The following is a 20,017-nucleotide window of genomic DNA, read 5'->3' as shown; positions in this document are numbered from 1 at the left end:
CCGATAGGATGAGCTCATTTCCTGGTTGCTGAGCTCCTCAAGCAAGGCTTGGCAGCTGATGTAGCACATCTTTGCCTTCCACCCACTTAACCTAATATCATCATGCATTATGTAGTGCTCTGACCGAGCCTCATGTTGGAGTGTGTGAGACAGGGAAAGGATCGTAGTTTAATGCATTTCATAACCATGGTTCATTTGTCTTCCTGGAGTACAGCCTGTCTTTTTTTTGTGCATGATGTGTGTGTATGCAGGAATATTTCACTCAGTGCCTTTGATGCGCAATGAAAGCCAAAAGGGAAAAGCTGGTTTCAGAAGCACCTAATGGTCTATCAATTGTAGCAGCGGTGTGCTGATGTCAGATGTGGTCTATTGTTGTTGCCAGTTTGATCTCAGTTTGAGCTGAAATGTGGCTCCACTCATTCAGTTGTGACTCCCTGTTTGAACTTCATGGCCTTTTCTATTAACAAAGCATCTCAGATCAAAAATACGGGCCGACAGCAGCCACTGCTTCCTTTTCCTGTCGTATGTACTGAATCTGCAGGCAGCTGAGTTTGTGTTTGGTGTGTCAGTGTGTGTGGGCTTGCAGAGTGTGTTTTGTGCTCCAGGCAGTGTGTTCAGCTGTCTTTACTGTGAGGTGTTTGGGCAGATGCATAGCCAGACCACATGAGAGAAACAGAGTTAAAAGAATTCAGTTTGTGTATAAAAGCCCTTCAAATTTTCAGTCTATCCTAATTCTGTTAAGGATTTTTACCAGAACCCAGTGCTGAGCCACACCCTTGTATAACGACATTATGAAGCAATCTGAAATGGATGGGCAGGATGTGGGGATTTAGATGCTTTTTCAGCTCCACCAAATAATGATGGATCGCATTAGTGTCTAGTTTAGTCAAATGCAAGAAGGAGTCGAAAATCCTTTACTGACACTTCTGATGGATTCACAATCAAGAGCCGGAAGCTTCCCTTGTGGCAAGAATTCAGTTTTTGTGATCAGATTTGCATCAACAAAAATAATTCATTTAACATCATATTTAAAAAAAAAAAAAAAAAAAACTGTAGGAAACTGATGAGTTTTGCAACTGCTTCCTAACAACAAGCTTAAGTTGAAGAGTTAATGAAACTTCAGAGAAAGTTGTGGATTTTCCCCCTTGGTCTGGCACTGGGCCTCTTGCCGACTGGAAAGGCTGAGAGTCTGCTGATGAAATAACTGGCAGAGTCCTGCAAAGAGCAGCGACGGAGACACACATGACTCACACACAAGCTCCTCACTGAAAAACACAGAGAACATGAGCGCCGATGAATCTGTGTCTGACGGATTCTGGTGAGCCTTCATTCTTCCCTTCACTCACATTTCTCTTTCCCCAAAGCCTTTTCTGTTAAATGTCTCCATTTTTTCTCCTCTTCTCTGGGCTTTATTAGACAAAACAACAGTGGATGTCAGACGTCTTAACCCATTCACTCTTGGAGCTGCTGTAGCACTCTTTGTATGTTTCTCCCCTTTCACTGTTTCCTGTTGTGGAGCCTGCAGCTGCAGCTCAAAGACACATCATTCACAAAACACATTCGTCTCACAGCTATTGTGGGTCTGTACCAGAGGGAAGTGGACACTACTAAACTATGAGTACCGGAAATGAATAATGTAAATCTCATATAAACTCTCCTAGGGTTTACCCCCAACTATCCAAATCTCTGGAAGTATAAACTTGGTTGCTTAGGTTTTAAGTACAGAGAATAAACATGTGTACATGTTTACATTGGTATTGATCAGCAGTCCAGAGAATATACACTGTTTTGAATATATACAACCGTTATCAATACATGGATGAACCAACATGTTTTCATTGAGGTGTGGAGTACAATGAGAACGTGCTGCATTTACAACTCATTAAGCAAACGTGACTCCAGTCAAATGGTGTGTAGATTCTGCCACTTGATAATAAAACATACAGGACTTCACACAACACAAACACGAATTATAAAGACCTTACATTTAAAAAAGGATCCCCAAAAACTATCATATCTTATGACAACAAACTAAAAATAATAAATCAAATTGCCACCTGTAGTGCTTATCTAGAACAGTAGTCACAGTTCACAATGCTGACAGCCAACAAATTTGTTAATGCTGGGAGGAAATATGATGCTGTCATGCATAAAAAGAAACAAAGACATAACAAAAGAGTTTAACAATGTAGTCCTTGTGACACATTCTGTGATGAAGTCTTATGACTTCATAAGCTTCTGGCTGTTTTCTTTGAAAAGTACTTTTGTAGTTTTGTGTTTTCTGCACTTTTAAACCACCAACTTTATTGTTCTTGACCCAGTGCAGCATTCTCTGTTTTCTTCTTGTTTTCTATCGGTTTGTTTGTTTGTTTTTTGCATTGTTTTTTGTTGTTGTTTTGTCACATCCCGGCCTGGGCCTGGGATCTTTCTGCATAGAGTTTGGATGTTCTCTCTGTGCATAGTGGGTTTTCTCCAGGTACTCCAGCTTCCTCCCACAGTCCAAAAACATGCTGAGGTTAACTGGTGATTCTAAATTGTCCGTAGGTGTGAATGTGAGTTGTTTGTCTCTAACTGTAGTCCTGTGATAGACTGGTGGCCTGTCCATTGTTGTGCTTTTGGGAAAAAAAATCTCTGGCTTGTTTGTATTTCTTTAAATAATCACAATCATCTTTGGTGCTCAGAAGAGGAATAAATAGTGATTTGGGAATTGTTTCGGTGGAACATTTGCATGCAGGGAAGCAAGTGCTGCAGATGAAATGAACCACTTACAGAAAAAAAAATTGCAGCACTGTTTCATTGCACAGTCCAAAGCATCAGCAAACTTCCAGTTTGCAGTATGGCAGCTGCTAGGCTGCATGTTGTTGTTGTTTTGAAAATGGCAACACATAGCTAGCAGATGGCAGGCTTCTACATGCAGTCTGTATCCAGTGAGTCAGCCTACAGCAAATGTTCATGGGTTCCTCATATCTGTTTCTAGTCTCCTCAATTACAAATAATCAGTATCACTGTTGAAATGCACCCACTGTGACTCATCTGAGTTTACTGCCATAATTGCCTTCTAACTTCTTGTAATTTACAAGTCAAATGACCAGTGGAGTGTAATGTGATTGGATGTGAGTCAGTTCGATTTCAGTCAGAATTGATTACTTATCCTTAGTATCCCAGATGTTAGTTGACTCTCTGTCTCTCTTCAAATCCAAACTCAAAACTCACCTGTTCAGGACTATTTATTCTCTCTAGCTGCCAACTTTTTTTTATGTATAATTATAATTAAAATATAATTATATATAATTAAAAAACACACACATTGTCCAAAATTTATATTTTAATTTATATTTTTAAATCTGATGGCAGATTTACTACCATATAAGGCCCAAATAAAACCAGTTCGGTTGGCCCTCATCATTTAAATGCAAAATCAAATAAATAAATAAATAAATAAATAGTTGGTGAAAAAAAAATCCAGGAATAAAGAGTTGAATTCAGAGACCAAAATTCCAAATTCCAAATTAAAAAAAAAAAAAAAAAGTAGTCAGAAATCTTCAGGCTTTTATACATTAAAATCTGATGACAGATTTGCTACCATGTAAGCCCCAAATAAAACCATATTGATTTTATCATTTACATTTGGCATATACATACACATGCTGATTTGCTTCCATTTGAGTTGACCCCGTCTTTTAAAACAATAAATATAGGAAGTAAATAATTTCAATGCAAGAAGTAAAAGAGTTGAGAGGAAAAAAAATCTTATACATAACTGCAAACAAAGTAAACATTTTACATTTTGGTGACATATTTGCTTCCATCTATTGAATCTAATAACTCTTATCCATGGACACCTACTATACATTGTAAAAATACACTCTAATTTGATTAATCTACTGTTTTTCCCTTAAAAATTTCACAATTTGAAAATTAGAAGAAGCTAAAAAATACAGCAGTGCTGCACTGCGTGTGTTCCAGTGTTTAATCAGTTAAAACAACAAACAAAATGAAATGTAAATATTGGAATTCAGAGACAGAAAATAATTACAAATACATCGTTTCAATACGCACACACAAAAACACACAAAAAGTAATGTCACAAATCTTTCATATTTTAAAATCTGTTGACAGATTTGTTACCATACAAGCCCCCAATAAAACCATGTTGTTTTTAGCATTTAAATACAAAAATTAAATAAATAGTAAACAACTGGGAAAAATTCAGAAATGTAAAGATTTGAATTCAGATAGATAAAAAAAATACAGATATAAAATGTGAATGCAAAAAGAGTTAAATTTAAAAGAGGAGAAAAGGGGAGAAAACAGATACATAACGTCAATGTTAAAAAAAAATGTAAAAATTTTACATTTTAATGACACGACTCTTATCACTGGACACCTACTATTTGCTGTGATGAAACTCTTTAATTGTATTATTTTGCTGTTTTTTCCCTTAATAATTTCAAAAATAATCAGGAAGGTACAGATAAAGCAGAGCTGCACTGCATGTGTTCAATCAGTGAAATTGACGACTGATGGAGCCCCGAACACTGGATCTCGAGCTCGGTTTGAAATTGACGTCACGGCTGTTTTGCATAACCGCGGGTCTCGCGCCTCTGATTGGGCCGCTCGCGAGGGTTTAACGTGCATTCGGTTTGATGAGGCGCACGCTCCGCTCCGCAGCTGGACTCCTCGGTCACTCCCCCGCCCGGGTCCATCCTTCAAGAGCCGCCTGCCCGCCGCCCGCCGCTCCAACGTGGAGGGAAGGACACGGAGAGGCTCTATTGTTAGTTCGGCTCGAAATTTACGTCTCGGTCGACATATTTAGTGCGTCGCCGGGGCCGAAAGGGAGGGACTGTTTGTTTCTCCCGGAGTCTTCAAGAGCGGAGTCGACGGTTGAAAGGTAACGGACAGCGTCGTAGCGTCCCTACGAAATGATTTAAGTTCCGCTGCATCACCTCCTTTGTTTCTTTCACCTTCATAATGCCCCGTTTTGCTCTTTTCGTCTTTGTTTGCTGCGTGTTTTGTAAAATTAAAAAAAGTAGTTTTTTTTTTAAAGCCAGATGCCCTCTTTTTTGGTGGCCGGTTTGTGGCTTGACATGATGATGGATGTGTAGTGTTAGCATGGCACGGTTTGGTTTCAGCGTGGGTCTTTCTTACTCTTTAGACATGCGTTTGTGTGTACGGTGGCACGGGGCTCAGCTGGCAGTAGCTCTTCGGGGAGTATCGGATTCAATTTATTGACTAGCTTCACATGTTTCTCGGGGGAAGCTACACAAGCTATTGTTCTGTGAGGCTGTACTGGGCCTTATGCTCCATCGGGGAGAGTTCAGCGTGTTTGTTCCTGGAGACAAATGCTGTTATTAAAGCTCCACTTGAGGCTTGAAAATGCACCCAAAAAGTCTCAGAACAGTGGGTGTTGAAATGGACCACCTAGGGCTGCTTGACAGGGTCCCAAACTGCCTATTTGAGAAGTCACTTTGCTGAAACCCGGAGTGTCAGCCATAAATCGGATATATTCACATTAAAAGTCATTTTAAAGTAGCATGCACGTTGTTTTTCCTGCCTGCTCTTCTAATCCCTTCTGTGTAGTTGCTTCTCTCCAAGATTATATCAAGCCCTGTTTTCATACTTGCATCCCTGCATATGGAGTGATCTCATTCTTGACTTGGCAGAGCAGTGTATTAAAGCAGACTATCAGACGGCACAGTCTGCAGATCCCAGTGATAGAGAGATGTTGTTTATCATCCCGGCTTTGGCTCTGAGTCCACATTACATAATCACAGCGTTTTGGACTGGACTGGGTGTGGTTGGCAGGGTTTGGACGTAGAAGCAGTGACTCTCTCCCTGGCTTCATAAAGGTATTTGACATGCAGCCCCTCACTAGGGCGTATGTCTCTTACTCCAAAACCCTACTCATCACCAGGGTGTGAAACCAAGTATGAATGACACAGGCACATGTCCCCCACCCACTTCATGCTTTTTCTAACTGTCTTGCTAAGCTGCAAGGGCTCGTCGCAGGTTCACTGTCTACCATTTCAAAGGCAGAAACCTGTGAAATTTGCTATTCAAGTACAAATGTGTAACAGCAACAAAGACTCCTCAGAAAGCATCAGAGAGATACATGTTTCTTTTTCCTGAACTTGACAGACATCTAGTGTATCATTTGTGGCCCTCTGTATCCCAAAATCATTTGTGCACTGGTGAATAGTAATATCACCAACAGTTACAGTCCATGTCATCATAACATTACTTAAGTTTTGGCTCTATTTTCCAGTTGGGCATCTTATGAGATTTCAAAGAGGCTGTTGAGTCTGCTAGTGTCAGTCAATGATTGAGAGCCTGTGCATGTTTTTAACTATGTTTTACAGCTGAGGACCTTTGATTTTCTGTAGCAGTCTTCTGAGACAGTATCAGATTAGAGCTGCAAATAATGTGGGTTTTTTGAGTGATTAGTTGTTTGGTCCGTAACGCGTAGCTCAGAAGCACAAGAAATGTATTGCTTTACCCATAACCTAAAGATATTCAGCTCATTGTCACGGAGGATAGAAGGAACCAGCAAAGGTTCACATTTAAGAAGCTGGAATCAGAGAATTTAGACTTTAAAAGAAAAAACAAAACTCAAATCAATAATCAAAGTGTGTGGCGATAGATGTACAAGTTGACAGCTCAAGATGTATCCATTATTTGTTGCATCTCTAATGAGATCATGATCATGTTTATTAGCAGCAGCAGATTCTGTTTGGCCTTCAGGATCTTGTGAAAGATCCACGTTTGTTGCCAGATCCAGCCTGTGAACTGGGACACAGCTGTGTTTTTTTTTTTTTTTTTTTTTTTTTTTGCTGCACAGCCACTTCCCTTTTCTGCACCTCTGTTTCCTGTTCCTCTTCCTAAAGGTCAAGGCAAACCAGAACAGCCCTCAAAATAGTTGTCATTTCAGTGCATCCTGTGACCTTAAGAAAGCTCAAGGGATTGGATAAGGTGGTTTTTAAATAGAGGAAAGTGCAAACATTATGATGAGAAGGTTACTGTAACCTAAAATCTTGACCCTTCTAAACAGCACTTGTGTAATGTCCATAGATTCACCAGTTTTACAGAAACTAAAATGTGTACAACTTTAGGTAGGAAGTTTGAAATGGAATTGGTTTGTTTTTATTATGATAATATGGAATTTATTAAATTGCAAGCACTGGATGAGTGCTTTGCTTTAAGTTTACGTTCATTACAACATTTCGTCCTGGTATGTACTTTTGCCATGTGAAATGTCAGACTTAAATGACTCAAACAGGGCTGTGGTGTTTAATGGGCTGATTGCAGCTGTTTACTTCAGGCATGACAGTCTGGGAAAAATGTAGGTGGTTGACATTGCAACACATGCGATAATGTGACTGGCTGTTTAAAATGGATGCCACACATTGGGAAACAAGTCACCTCTGATCGTCTGGGACTGGAAGACACACTTCTCCTGTGTTTTTACTGAGATACCTTCAATGCTCTGAATACCTTCTCGTCATTTACTTCAAAGCTTGCCAACCATGTCAGGTGTGAGCTGCCTTTATCTGAGAGGGAAGGTAAACGAAAGAATCAAACGTCTGTCTCAGGTTTCACTCAAGTTTCAGTCTCTCACTCTGTTAAAATGCTGTGATACACAGAAGGATTAATTCATCTAATGGCCGATGATTTGTGCTGCTTGTTCAGCTCAGCGTGGTTCATGTATGTAAGTGCAACAGCTGCGAGAAGTTATGAGGTTACAGATGTCAGGGTCAACAGTTCAAATCGATTCTCTCTTGTGGCCACACTGTGAGAACATGTGTGAGTGTACTTCACATTTACTCTATGCTTTATCAGAAATTATCCATCTTTGGGAGGTGTTTATATAGATAAAGGTTTTCCATTAAAAGTGGAAAAAGATTTTCAGTAAGTTTTATTTGAAATTAGGTGTCTAACCAATGCAGAATCAATGCCAGTTTGAATTCAATTTGAATAGCCTTGAATTTAGAGAACCAAATTCAAGAGTGCAATTGCTGACTTTGCCAGTTATCTTTTTACATTTTTGAAAGTGTTGGAAAACACTTCCTGCTACAATGCAAAACATTCAGTGAAATAGGCAACATATGTACACATGCCACTACTTGAAGGGACAGTGAATGGCTTAGACAGGCAGTGCACACAAATGCACCCACACATGCATGTAATATACTGTAAATATGTATTTTATGCATAACTGTATTGTGTACTATAGAACTATTTAGACACTTGTGCTATGTTTTACCAGCATTGTTTTTATTTAAACTTTCGTGCAATAAAGCCCTTTTGAATTGTGCCAATCACAGTTTCTGAGAGTCTATAGTCAGCTTGTGTCTAGTCTGAGTTCTAAATCAAAAATCAGGGCTGTTGAATGTAAAGCACAAACCCTGCACGGCACAGAGAATTTGCATCTGCTTGGAAGTCAGCTGGTTACAGCCTGCAACCAGTGTCAGCCTCAGTCCCACACCCATGGAAATCTAATCCAAACTCTTGACAGTCTGACATCTGTTTAGGAAGGCATCCAGACTTGAACTATAATTCATCGTTCACCCTTAAGGTTAGCTGTGTGTCTCCAGTGTTACTGTTCAGCTGTGGGTCGGTGAGACGATGCGGTGCTGTAAGTCTCGTCAGTGTGGTTTGGAGGCTGGCACTCTCCTGCCCATTAGGATAAAGTGGTGGATGCTGGCGCTGCACTTTGAGGCACTCGGTCTGTCTGGGACTGTGAATCTGAGCTCAGTACACTGTAATTATTGAAACAGTAATTCAGCACTTTGAAAGTCTGTTTGTTAGCTCAATTTGGTAGCCTTGCATGCCATCCTAAGGACATATTTTGCTGTGCCGCGCCTGTGCCGTTGTCGAGTACAGCACAGTACTTTCTTATAATCGTGTATTTATGGGGTGTGTTTTCATTAATATTTAGAGTGGTACATGTTCCAACATTATAAAGGAAAATATTTGCAAGCAATAAAAGGAAAACTGTAAATGATGGGGAAATCTGTGTCAAAAAAAGCCAGTGCATTGTAACTAAATTATTTTGTATTATCTCTGCTAAGCCATTGCTTTATATTTTGATCTGTTTATTCATTGATCCAAATCTGTCTGTGGTGAATCAAAAGTGCACAGCAGCAGTAAGGGTGTGTGTTTGTTTAGGGCAGGCAGGCCATGTCCTGTTATCATCTCTTGCTTCATTATATGCATGAAATAGTCAGGTTTGTGTATTTAGTGATTGTTTTGTGTTGTGGATGTGTGGGCTTCACACAATTCTGGGGAGTGGCTGTGGGTTTTGGTGACTGTCAGAGGCACACAGGAGAGACGTGGGATCAGTGTCCATCTGGCCTCAGCTCACCCTGCCCAGTCGGAGGCACGGTAACTGATCCAGCCCCCAGGCTCTCCAGCATGATATTGACTACCTGCCTGCCTGTTCATCTATAGCCAGTTGACTGGTGTGCAGGAGAGTAGCCAATGGCTGGCTTTAATGTGGCAAACCTGATGTCTGCTTTGGCTTCTCTGCAACAAACACTTTTTTTAATGTGTTTATATTGAATTGAATTTACAGAAAACATCTGAGGTAGTTTCAGATTTTCTCATGCCTGTACAGTCTTCTCCAGCTGCTTTTGTTAGCTAACAGTGGGACACAATAAGAAATATGGAAGAAGGAAAAAAAGGAGATAATGAAGGTCCTTTTGTAGGAAACTCGTGTAAGCTTTATGCCATACTATAACTGGTGAAAATCTGTTTCATACCCATGGCTTCAATAATTCTTCCCCATTTCTTGTGATCCTTTTGTAACATTTCTTCTCACTTCTACCACATGTCCAGTCTCTGTCTTGCTCTATTTTTATGTTGGGAAAGAGACTGGACATTATCTGACTTTTGTAAAAGGCTGTCTATTAGGAAAGATAACTCTGTTGATAATTGAAAAGCATTAAACATGCATCATTCATGAAGAACGCCACGGACCTGGAACTAATGTTTTATATTAGTTTCACACCTTGTAATGCATATCTCCGTAATGCTAAAATACAGCAGTGTACAGGCCTACAACTGCAGATGTGAGTCTCTGAATGATGTGGTAAAGAATTAGCTGAGGCATACTTGAAAGGTTTAATGTGCTTTCAGTACATCCATGTAGATATGCATGTCTGCTGTATTAGAAAGGTATCGTGCAAGCTTCCCTCTCTCACCCTGAAGCCTGTTTGACGTCCCTGGGGTCTTTTGGGTGAAGTTACCCGTGCCAGCTGCTCCTCCGTCCCGTTGTACCAGTTAATCCACTCAACACCCACCCCCAATCCCTTCAGCACTAAGGCTGAGGGGGATGCACAGTGCAGACAATAGAGCCCGTCTACCCACCCTCCCCCTAATAGTATCCTAATGTTATACTCGGTTATATGCACAAACACTTAAGATGATCTTGGCTGTTGTTACTGCTGAGATCTGATTAGATACACACAAATACTTCCATTCACTGTTTTCATTCATGGTCTATTACACCACCCTACTGACTTTACTTGCTCCACTGTCAGCCTGTCTTTATGACAGCAGGGTCTGGCCATCACTTTTTGAAAACTCTGCCAGGTTTAGAACAGATTGTAACCCATTTCCCTGCAGTCATTCAGACCACTGCACTGTCAGTAGCTGGGAGTCCATCTCATTTTGACTGCCACTCCCTTCAAGGCTGACTGGCGTGGTCAACTTGTAGACTCACTTAACCACCTGCTCTTAATGGCCTCATTCAGAAGCTTACAGTCACTTAGCACATGTTAGTGCCCTATGTGGAATTGATTAGTATAATCTGCATGCTCAATATCCCACCCAGCCCCCCTCGATGAAAGTGTCTCTTTTTGTCTGCTCGGAGCGTTTACTGTGTTGTCATGGAGTGCCCTAACACTTTGTTTTTTCTGTGCAGACAATGAAGAGAATATTCTAATACTGTTCACTTTGTGTAGAATTTTGCAAATCTAATTTAAATTTATGGTTATAAGCCAAATCTCCCCTGCTAATTCTACATCATGTTTGTGAGGGTTTACACATTACTGCGGTACATGTGGGACAATCTGGGCTAACCGTTGTAGCTTTATGACGCATGGTAGAGTTTGACTGTAAAATCGGGTGGAGGTCACAATCATGGCAATCTTAGGTTTTAAAGGAGGCTTTGTCTCGAGCAGGAGTTTAAAAAAAACTTTATGATGTTAATATGTTGCCTTTTGTCAGGAGTTAAAGTATATTGTTATACTGGAAGAAGAATGTGTACATGTTTCTGGAAAGATATTAAAATTATTTCCATATTATAGTGAAGAAACATAAATTGATTCAAATAGACATAGTTAATGAGGTTTCATAGATATTTTAGATTGTCATGTTTCATCCTTTTCTCCTTGCTCTTCTGAAAAAGTGGTCGTTAAAAAATTCTTAATTATATCAACTATGACACAATATTTCATTGTGACAGATGTTTCAGCTATAGCACCCAGCCCTAGTGTGAAAGCAGTCCTGAGATGAAATGTGGTGATGTTGAGCTTGTCATAACACTTGGACACAGTCTTGTTATTTGGACAGATGAACAGAAACCAACCAAGCTGGAAGATCACTGGGGGTTAATGTGGTTCTTTGTCTATAGATAATGAGGTGAGCAGAGTGCCATTCATCTTCTTGATAGTTTTCTGCAAGGGGTGAGGAGACTGTGCAGACAGGCCAGCCCTCCACACATATAAATATAAAAGGTCCGTCCTCAGGCATTGAGAAACATACTGTGAAAGGTGCCAATGAGCAGATTCAATGACATGAGATTGAAGCAAACGGAGGAGGGGGAACACACTTACTACACACATATTTTTGTGGTTACATCACTCATATTAGCTCCACAAATATAATGTATTGATTTTATGAGTCTAGAATGTATTATTTCACAAATGGTTTTCCTGCAGAGTATTTCAGCATGAATAACCCTGCAACCTATGTGAAGGACTTCATTAGGCTTGAGAGGGAAAGTCTTCAGCAGTGCTGCGGCTTCATCTGATCCTTTTATGTTCTTAGAATCCATTAAAGCATCATCCGCTATAGGATGTTGACAACAGAGGTCGGAAACTGATTATTAATGTTGGAATTTTTCCTCTTTGTTAGTGTAACACAGCCTTAATAAATCACTATAACTCATGGAGACCAGACATGGCCATGTGGTATTTACCTGTCAATGACAAGGTAGCCCTGCCCTAAAGGATATCGTGCTTTGTCAGTTTTCCTCTAAAGGACCATATAGGACCGTAGTGTACCAGAGAAGCACTATGCTGTATTCAATAAGTCTTGAAAGTAATGATTGAGACCATAAGCTTAGTCGAAGTATGAAGGAATATTGTCATTTCTCATAGATTTCTTTACAATGTAGCTTCTCTTTGCAGTCAGAGGAGTCGCTCCTTCCAGCTTTTAGAAAGAATGCAGATTTGAGGCACAATCATGTTGGCCTCACTTTTCAGACCCGGAGGCTATGTCCATCTTTTATGTACAGTTTATGGTTTCAGTGGATGGTTTCTATTTTGTCTATTTGTTTTCCTACAGAACAGCAGTAATTTTCTTAATCATATCTTTGTGTGGTGATCCAGGACTTGATCTGAAAATTACTTTGATTGCTTTCATTTTGGTTCCTTTAGTTGGACACATCTGTGTTTTTATTTATTTATTTAAAATCTGTAGTGACATTAGTAGTTCTTTGTTTTGGATTAGGTGTACCTGCATTTATAATGGATAGTATCAGTTTCTAACTGTGACAAATACATTCAAGGATTCACTGTGAAGCTGAGACAAGAAGAGCGGGTCAGACCAAGACTGCAAGATTGGTGTTGGTTGTGTTTAATGGTTACTGCAACATGGCTTTCCTTATTTCTGGAGAGACCGAGAGAGAACTCTAGTCTCTACTTCATCTATCAATTTCCTGTCAGGCTGTTTTCCTACGTGCGTGCACACATGCTTACATGTGTTGTCGTCCCTGTTGTGATGCCTGCTGAGGAACAAATTTGGTGATTTGTAAGTCTTGCAAACAGCCATCTCCAGTCTACTCAGCCTGGCTATGTCTCATCTGTGTGGAAGAATAGGTGGCAAAATGTGGGGGTAAGATGTTCTTGACAGCCCAAAATTGCTGTTTAAAATGATAACATTTTAAGGAATTCTATTTAATTTAATTCTAATTATAAATAACATTTTATTCACTTTAAAAAAAAAATGTTACACTTACAAAGAGTGTCCTCGAAAAGAGACTACACATCACTGCTGAGCAGAAGTACCAGAACAAGAAATTCATTCTAAACTGATGAATCCTCCTGGAAGAGTAAAAAATCTTTCATGTGAGATGATTGGTTGAACATGCTCTTCTTCCTCTTGCTCGCCAAAGCAAGAGGAACACTGCAGAAAGTCAATAATCCAATCACTGTATTGAACCGACACTGATAGTAGCTGACAAGTTGCTTCATCCTTCATTGACTTTGTGTTTAGTGGTTCTTTTCAACCTGATGGAAGCTGTCACTGTTGAGTCACCTTTCTACAGAGGTGAAGGGTGTTGACCAAAACATAAAGTCCAGATAAATTACTATTTGCAAATGCATTCAGACAAACTAGGCCTAAAGTGGCTAAATGTGACCAACTCACTTTGTTCCTTCTTTTCCTTTAAATGAAAAGTCCCTAAGGCTCATTGTGCACTTGGTGTGTTGGAGCGAGTTTCTTGTTGTCAAGAGTGACGTCGCCATTCAATAATGTGAACTATAGAACTGTGTATTCACAAATCCTACGCTCACATGCACTCTGCCTCTCCTGTCGGCATGCTTTGAGATGTGTGTGTTCCAACAGCAGATTGAATTTCTCTTCTTTCTCTCTGCCTGACTCTGTCACTTTGTATGTGTGTGAACTAAACACGCACTTAGTGATACAGCAGAAACTGTGTTACTGCCTTGTATGGTCAGGAGAAGCAGACATTTACACACATGGCACTCCCATTTCTTGGAGTCAATTTACCTTTCCATTTCTAACCTAAGTTTGCTTTTAGGTTCTTCTCTGATGGCTGTTTCTGTAAGTTTTGCAGGTTTTGTTGTGGTGATTGTTGCAGAATTGAGTAAAGTTAGCAATTTTCTGCCTCTGGTCTGTTGAAGCCTGAGCTCAAGGTTAGGAAAACCCCTTGTCTTGTTTTGATCTTTGGTCCACTGCATGAAATGACCACCCTCTTCCCGGTAGCCCTTTCATTCTTGTCACACACACATACCCTTGGACTGAATACTGCCTGTGAGTGTTCCTGTGTTGTATATGCCACTGCCTTCGGACACACCAGAAGAAAGTTGATGAACAGACAGCTCAGTTGTAAACTTCATTACACTGCACTCTACTGATACTATATACTCCCAGATGTGTAACCACAGTCAAGTTTAAGGGGCCAGCTTGGTTTGTTTTTGAATGTCTGAAGGTTTGGTTCTGGTAAGAATGTAGAGATGAATCAAGTGTGCCTGTGGAATTGACAGAATGCAGGAAGTGGCGGGCCATTAAATTCCAAGTTTTAGTTTTTGTCTGCATTTGTATAATCCTCTGCAAATTCCATTTCTATGGTGTACACACTTTCATCCTACATGTTCTTTGCTCACTCTCACTCTTCACCCACTGCTCCATTATGTATTTACACACAGCACACACACATTCATCGGTTTCGCTCTGACCCTTGCACTCTTTACTCGGTTGTGCATGCAAACAAACTCGCGCACACACAGCCAGCTGTCACTGTGTAACCCAGAGGAGACTTGAGAAAGTCAGCCGAGCTGGAATGTGGATGAGTTGGATGTGCTCTTGATACCGCTTCTCCTTCCGGCATTCACTTTCTATCATTAATCATCTGGAGGCAGATGCAGCATTGACACAAATCTGAAAGTAAAACCTCAACACTGTGTAGTTGAAGTTGCTCGTTTCGTGTGAAAACCTCATCTGTAGTACAAACACTTAATTGCATAATCGATTAAGCTGCTTTTTCCACGACTAATTTGATTAACTGTTTGCAAAAAGATGAGGGGCTTTTTGTAAAAAATAAAAAATCTTAAATTGCGCTTTTGTTTTATACACTAGTGCTTAAGGTGAGATCCCAGCTGACAAATGACTTGTTTTTCCTGACCTGTAGTCCAAAATCCATGCAATCTGTTCTACTCTCACCTCTGACTGAGAAAGTCTTCAAACTGAGTAAGTGGAACAAGATATTTTGTTTTTAAATTGACTTGAATAATTAATCAGATATCAAAATGATTGCCAGTGTTTGTTTTTTTTTGTGTGTCCAGCTTTAATGCACAAAGGAACATGAGAAAATGTTTTCCTTGAATGGTTGAAATATGTTCTTAATTTACTGTAGTGGTTTGTGTTTGCATTTGCAGTTTAGAAACAATCAATCTGCTGCTGCTATTGTCTCTTTGCCGTTTTATAGCTGAAGCATTGTGATAGCCCTCTGGAGTGGCTCTATAGATGACATTAAGCTCCAGCATCAGTATCAACAGACCCCCTCTTCCAGCAGTCTGCACAATGCATTCCAAACCCCTGCCATGCTCTCGACACAACTAAATCCCCTCCCTGCTTTTATTAAACACAGCATTAAATGTGACCCATTTTGTCAGACACCACTTCTACAATCTGGACGTGTATCTGGAGAGACTGAGAGATGGAGTACGACAGATGTAATTAAACTGCCTGTAGACAGATGTCAGGAATACGATTTATCGACACATAAGGCCACATTTTTATTAGAAGTGGAATGTAAATACTGTAAAAGCTGCGGAGTTTCTCTGTCTGGACAAGCTCCCTCGAACAATCTTATAAAATAATGACCACTTTTATAAATACACTCTTCTCGTGCTTTGGGTAAATATATACTGCTGTAGTTTTCTCAGCCTTTTGGTCTTTGTCTTCATCACAAAAACCTGCACCACATTGTAATTCTCACCAGGGGCATTGAGTTATTGTGAAATCAGCTGTGTGAAGTTGGCTAAAAAGAAGGAACGCTGCATTGTGAATAGGATTTTGAACCCTCAGTGTTTTTATGCAAATGTAGACTGGGAGAACTGAAGACAATTGCTTTGTTTTTTTTCCTTATTCAGTTGGTATTGTGCAATAATTTTTTAATACATAAAATCTGCAGCTTTGACTAAACATGTTCCCAGCTAGGTGTCAGCAATTTGAAGAATCCCAAAATTGAGTCTAGTATCTTATGTAAGTCTGTGACATTTTCTGACGAACATGTAACCAAACACAGATGTGTTAGTCATCTCATTGTAATTTAGTAAAACATCATTTCTCTGTGTGGACAGTATTTTAATGATCCATTCATTTCCCCTCTGTTCTACGTCACACAGTGTCAGCTAGTCAGAGATTATGCTTTTACTTGCCCAGAAGGGGGTCATCACATGAGGAATGTGATTCATGCTGCTATGTGCTAAGCCCCTGGCATTAGTAGCTGGACTGACAAAACTATTCCATGCCAATCATGTCACAGTGCCAGTCGGACTCCGTCTCTCTGCTTTTACAGTTTTGAGTAGCTCCCTCGGCCTCAACGGAATGGGCTTTATTGACAAGAGCAGCCAACAAGTTTCCTCAAAGAGCCAGTTTGATCTGATATAAAAGGTTTTAAAGAAATATGTCAACACAGCAAGATTAAAACCTGAAAGGTGAGGGAACTCCATACCCATCACTTCTTTATGCGCTTTTCTGCCTTGCCAAGACTAATATCAGAAGTGTGAAAAGAGGCAGGCATGTACTTAATTTTTCAAACTTAGATCGTGATTGTATGGCTCTCCCATTTGGTAGTGCCATCAAAAAATAAGTATCAAAATTCATGTTTAATGGTATTGATTCACACACACGACACACCTAATCTAAGGCTTGACGTTTACCCAAAGAAGACAGCACAATGACATTATGCTAGGCAGGTTGCTCTCCACTCTTCCTTTCTGTCAGATTTGCAACCACAGGAGTGAGAGGACTATAAGAATTGCAACAGAAGGAAACGGTAATGAAAACTGTTTGCAGGCAAGTACAGTAGTCAGCTTGTAGCTTTTTCATTACTGACCGAAGGAGGAGGACTTAATAATGTTATGCAAAAGATTTGGGAGTTTCAGTATCTTCCTGATGCATGTGTAGGAGTTTCTGTGAGGTTTGAACCAAACTGGCCAAATACATTATTGTAGAGTTGACAACAAATAGTTTGTTTATGAATGTGCATATAAATTGAAGAAAATCAAAATCTTTTAAGACTTTGATAGGCATTACTTGCTCTTATGCAAGTAGGTCTTGGTGTTTTTCTAACAATATCCAGTTGCTCTTTATCCCTCCCTCATTTAGCTTGTCCCCCGTGTCGTACAGAGCGTCTACCAGCTAGATGTACCATTCGTATAGCAATTTACTGTGCACAGATCTATTAGCGGTGGGAGGAGGGGAGGGTGTGGCCAAGGAGCAGAGAGGAACAAGTGGCTATAGAAAAAATGAGCATTCTGGAGGGGGTGGATAGAAACTACTGTGATCAGAGGGGCAGAAGAATGAGGACTGTGGGTGGAGAGGATGATTGAGGGAGTGAATAAACCCATAATGGATCTGGAGAGAGATCTGTTCAGTTAGAGCAAGAAAGACTATTGAGGTGGTTAGTGAGCTCAAGATCAATAAATCACCCTACTCATCCTCATTCTCCACATCCTGTCCTATACTTCTGTTTCTCCAGTTTGTTAGTGCAGCTTCTTAAAAGCCATATTATTCTTAAATTTTCTACTGTGCTATCAGGACTGTCTAGCTCAACAAATCTTTTAGGCGATCATAGAATGATGATGACTGCACCTGCTCAGCAGAGAGGAAGACAATGGCCCAAAATAAATGATTGTTTGACTTGTTAGCTGCTTTTCTCATCCTCTGTGGGCTTTGTCATGTGAGGAGATTTAGAAGCCTCTCTTGGCTTTTAGCATTCCAAAGCACAGCTTTTTCCCATTCAGTTTTAGGATGCTGGGAGCAATTTTTGGACCAGTGTCGCATCTGTTTTTGTTTATTTCTCGCTTTATAAAATGTGAAGTTTAAAAAAAATCTATTGATTCTTTATTGTGATACATTAATAGTAAATAATTTTAATTTTGTTTGATTTCTGATAGTTCTGTGTTAGAGTAGTCACTGTGGAGCAGAGTGACTGGTTTTAGAGAAAAGATTTTCTGGCATCTCACACTGCTAACTTCCTGTCTTTTCAAGCTCCCCCAAATTCCACGGAGGCCCCTTATCATTAATGTTGTTTCCTTTGGCTGACAGCAACATGTTTATCATAGGACCTCATGATTTCACAACATAATTCAATTCAGCATTTATAGAGTAAGGCGAAGTAAAAGAAAATGGACTTGGTGGTCAAAACTGAGCCTGGAGATTAATCCATGTTTTGTTCTTATTCTACAGGACTTTGAAGTATTGGGAAGCTGGCTACTCAAGACAGGTGTGAGCCCCAGACTGAGTTAACAGCAGCAACATTGGCATCCACACCTTAGGAGGAGGGGATGAAACCGGATGGGGTTACCATGGAAACCACAGAGCCAACTGAAGCTGCAGCTGCAGCAGCAGAGCCCTCCTCAATACAGGGCAATGTAACAGAGCAAGCCCCATCTCAACCAGAGGAAGCAACAAATGATGCAGCACCTAGCTCTGCTCCAAAGGCCAATGGCAAGCCAGTGGGAGCTGACCCCAAAGTCAAACCAAAAGCTGCTGGAACTAAAACACATCCCACAGCCAAATCTGCAGGGGTCTCAGGATCTAGCTCACGGCCAGGTGCTGCCTCACACCGCACGATGACTGACGTCAGACCTGCTAACAACGCTTCTGCAGCTGCAGGCAAGAAAACTGCAACAACAACTGCATCAAAATCAGCAGCAGCAGCAGGAGCTGTACCTAAAAGACCACTGGGTGCATCAGCAGTTTCTACCGCGACCAAGAACCAAACTAGAGCGCCTGACAAGAAGTCTGCTGGACCTGCCAGGACTACCTCTGCTGCTGCTGCTGCTACAGGAACAAATGGTACCAAAACAGCAGGCAATGGCGCTCTTAAAAAGAGACCAGCAGCTGAGACTGTGACTGTCGCAAGACCCAAAACCACAGGTGAGTCTGAAGGAGATATATTAAGTAAGTTGTAAACATAATAAAGTTTTCTTACTTCTCAGAATGTAACTCATGCCAGTTTTTGCTGTCTTTGGCAATATGTGCTTGAACTATTTTTGTTTTGGTTCTGATTTAGTAGTAGGCTCATTGTCTTCTTTTTTTGTAGCTGCTGCCAGCAGGACAGTGGCTTCTACAGCTCCAAGACCCAACACTTCAACCACAACTAAAGCTGGTGGTGGTGCTACATCAAAAACCACAAGGTATGGATGCCTGTCACAAACAGGTAACAGGCGATGGAAAGTTAACAGGTCTTTAAGACACAGGGTGTTTGAACATTTAAGTAGAATTATGTGGTTTGAGATGCTCATTAAACCTCTATTTTATGTACAAAATGGTGACAAATATGTGAACCTCTCTCCTTTTGACCCTTCCTTCCTATTTCTGTCTTTCACCCACTTCTTTCTTCTCTCTGAGATCTGAACTTTATCATTCTCCAGACAAACTCAATGAGGCCGTGACTGTTTATCTTGATGCCCTGAAAGGGAGCAGTGGAGAATGATGTCTGTTGTGGTCTTTGTGCCTTTATTGAGTCAGATTTCGCTTCAAGTGTGTGAGTCATGTTAGCAGAAATAACCTGAGACAGAGGGCCTTAACAGAGCCAGTGATACTGAAGAACAACCGCATTGTCCCAAACAGACCCCCTGGCAGAAACCAGACCCACCTCCCCAGGGCAGAGAGCTGTTGACTTGGATCATAATCCCTCTCATACTGGGCTAGTGGTTTTTGATAGAGTGCTCTAGTTGGACTACACTTGTTTGAAGTGCGCCTCTCAAATGATCCTTTTGGCTGTTGTAGAATTTCATACTAACCGTCATTTGCTAAA

General features: G+C 40.5%; 1 protein-coding gene across 1 annotated transcript in view; it reads left to right on the top strand.

Annotated features, from left to right (window-relative positions):
* Positions 1-4,641: 4,641 nt before the first annotated feature.
* The window catches only part of prr36a (proline rich 36a), a 31,065-nt gene continuing 15,689 nt past the window's right edge, over positions 4,642-20,017 (top strand). The window contains exons 1-3 of the mRNA XM_023263644.3: positions 4,642-4,891; positions 18,442-19,134; positions 19,301-19,394. Of these exons, the coding sequence (XP_023119412.2) occupies positions 18,540-19,134; positions 19,301-19,394 (689 nt within the window). The 5' untranslated portion in view covers positions 4,642-4,891; positions 18,442-18,539. The remainder of the gene's footprint in view (positions 4,892-18,441; positions 19,135-19,300; positions 19,395-20,017) is intronic.

The sequence above is a fragment of the Amphiprion ocellaris genome, chromosome 4 (genome assembly GCF_022539595.1).
Source record: "Amphiprion ocellaris isolate individual 3 ecotype Okinawa chromosome 4, ASM2253959v1, whole genome shotgun sequence".
Taxonomy (NCBI): Eukaryota; Metazoa; Chordata; class Actinopteri; family Pomacentridae; genus Amphiprion; species Amphiprion ocellaris.
The sequence above is the reverse complement of the archived record's forward strand: the minus strand, read 5'-3'. Positions and strand labels throughout refer to the sequence as shown.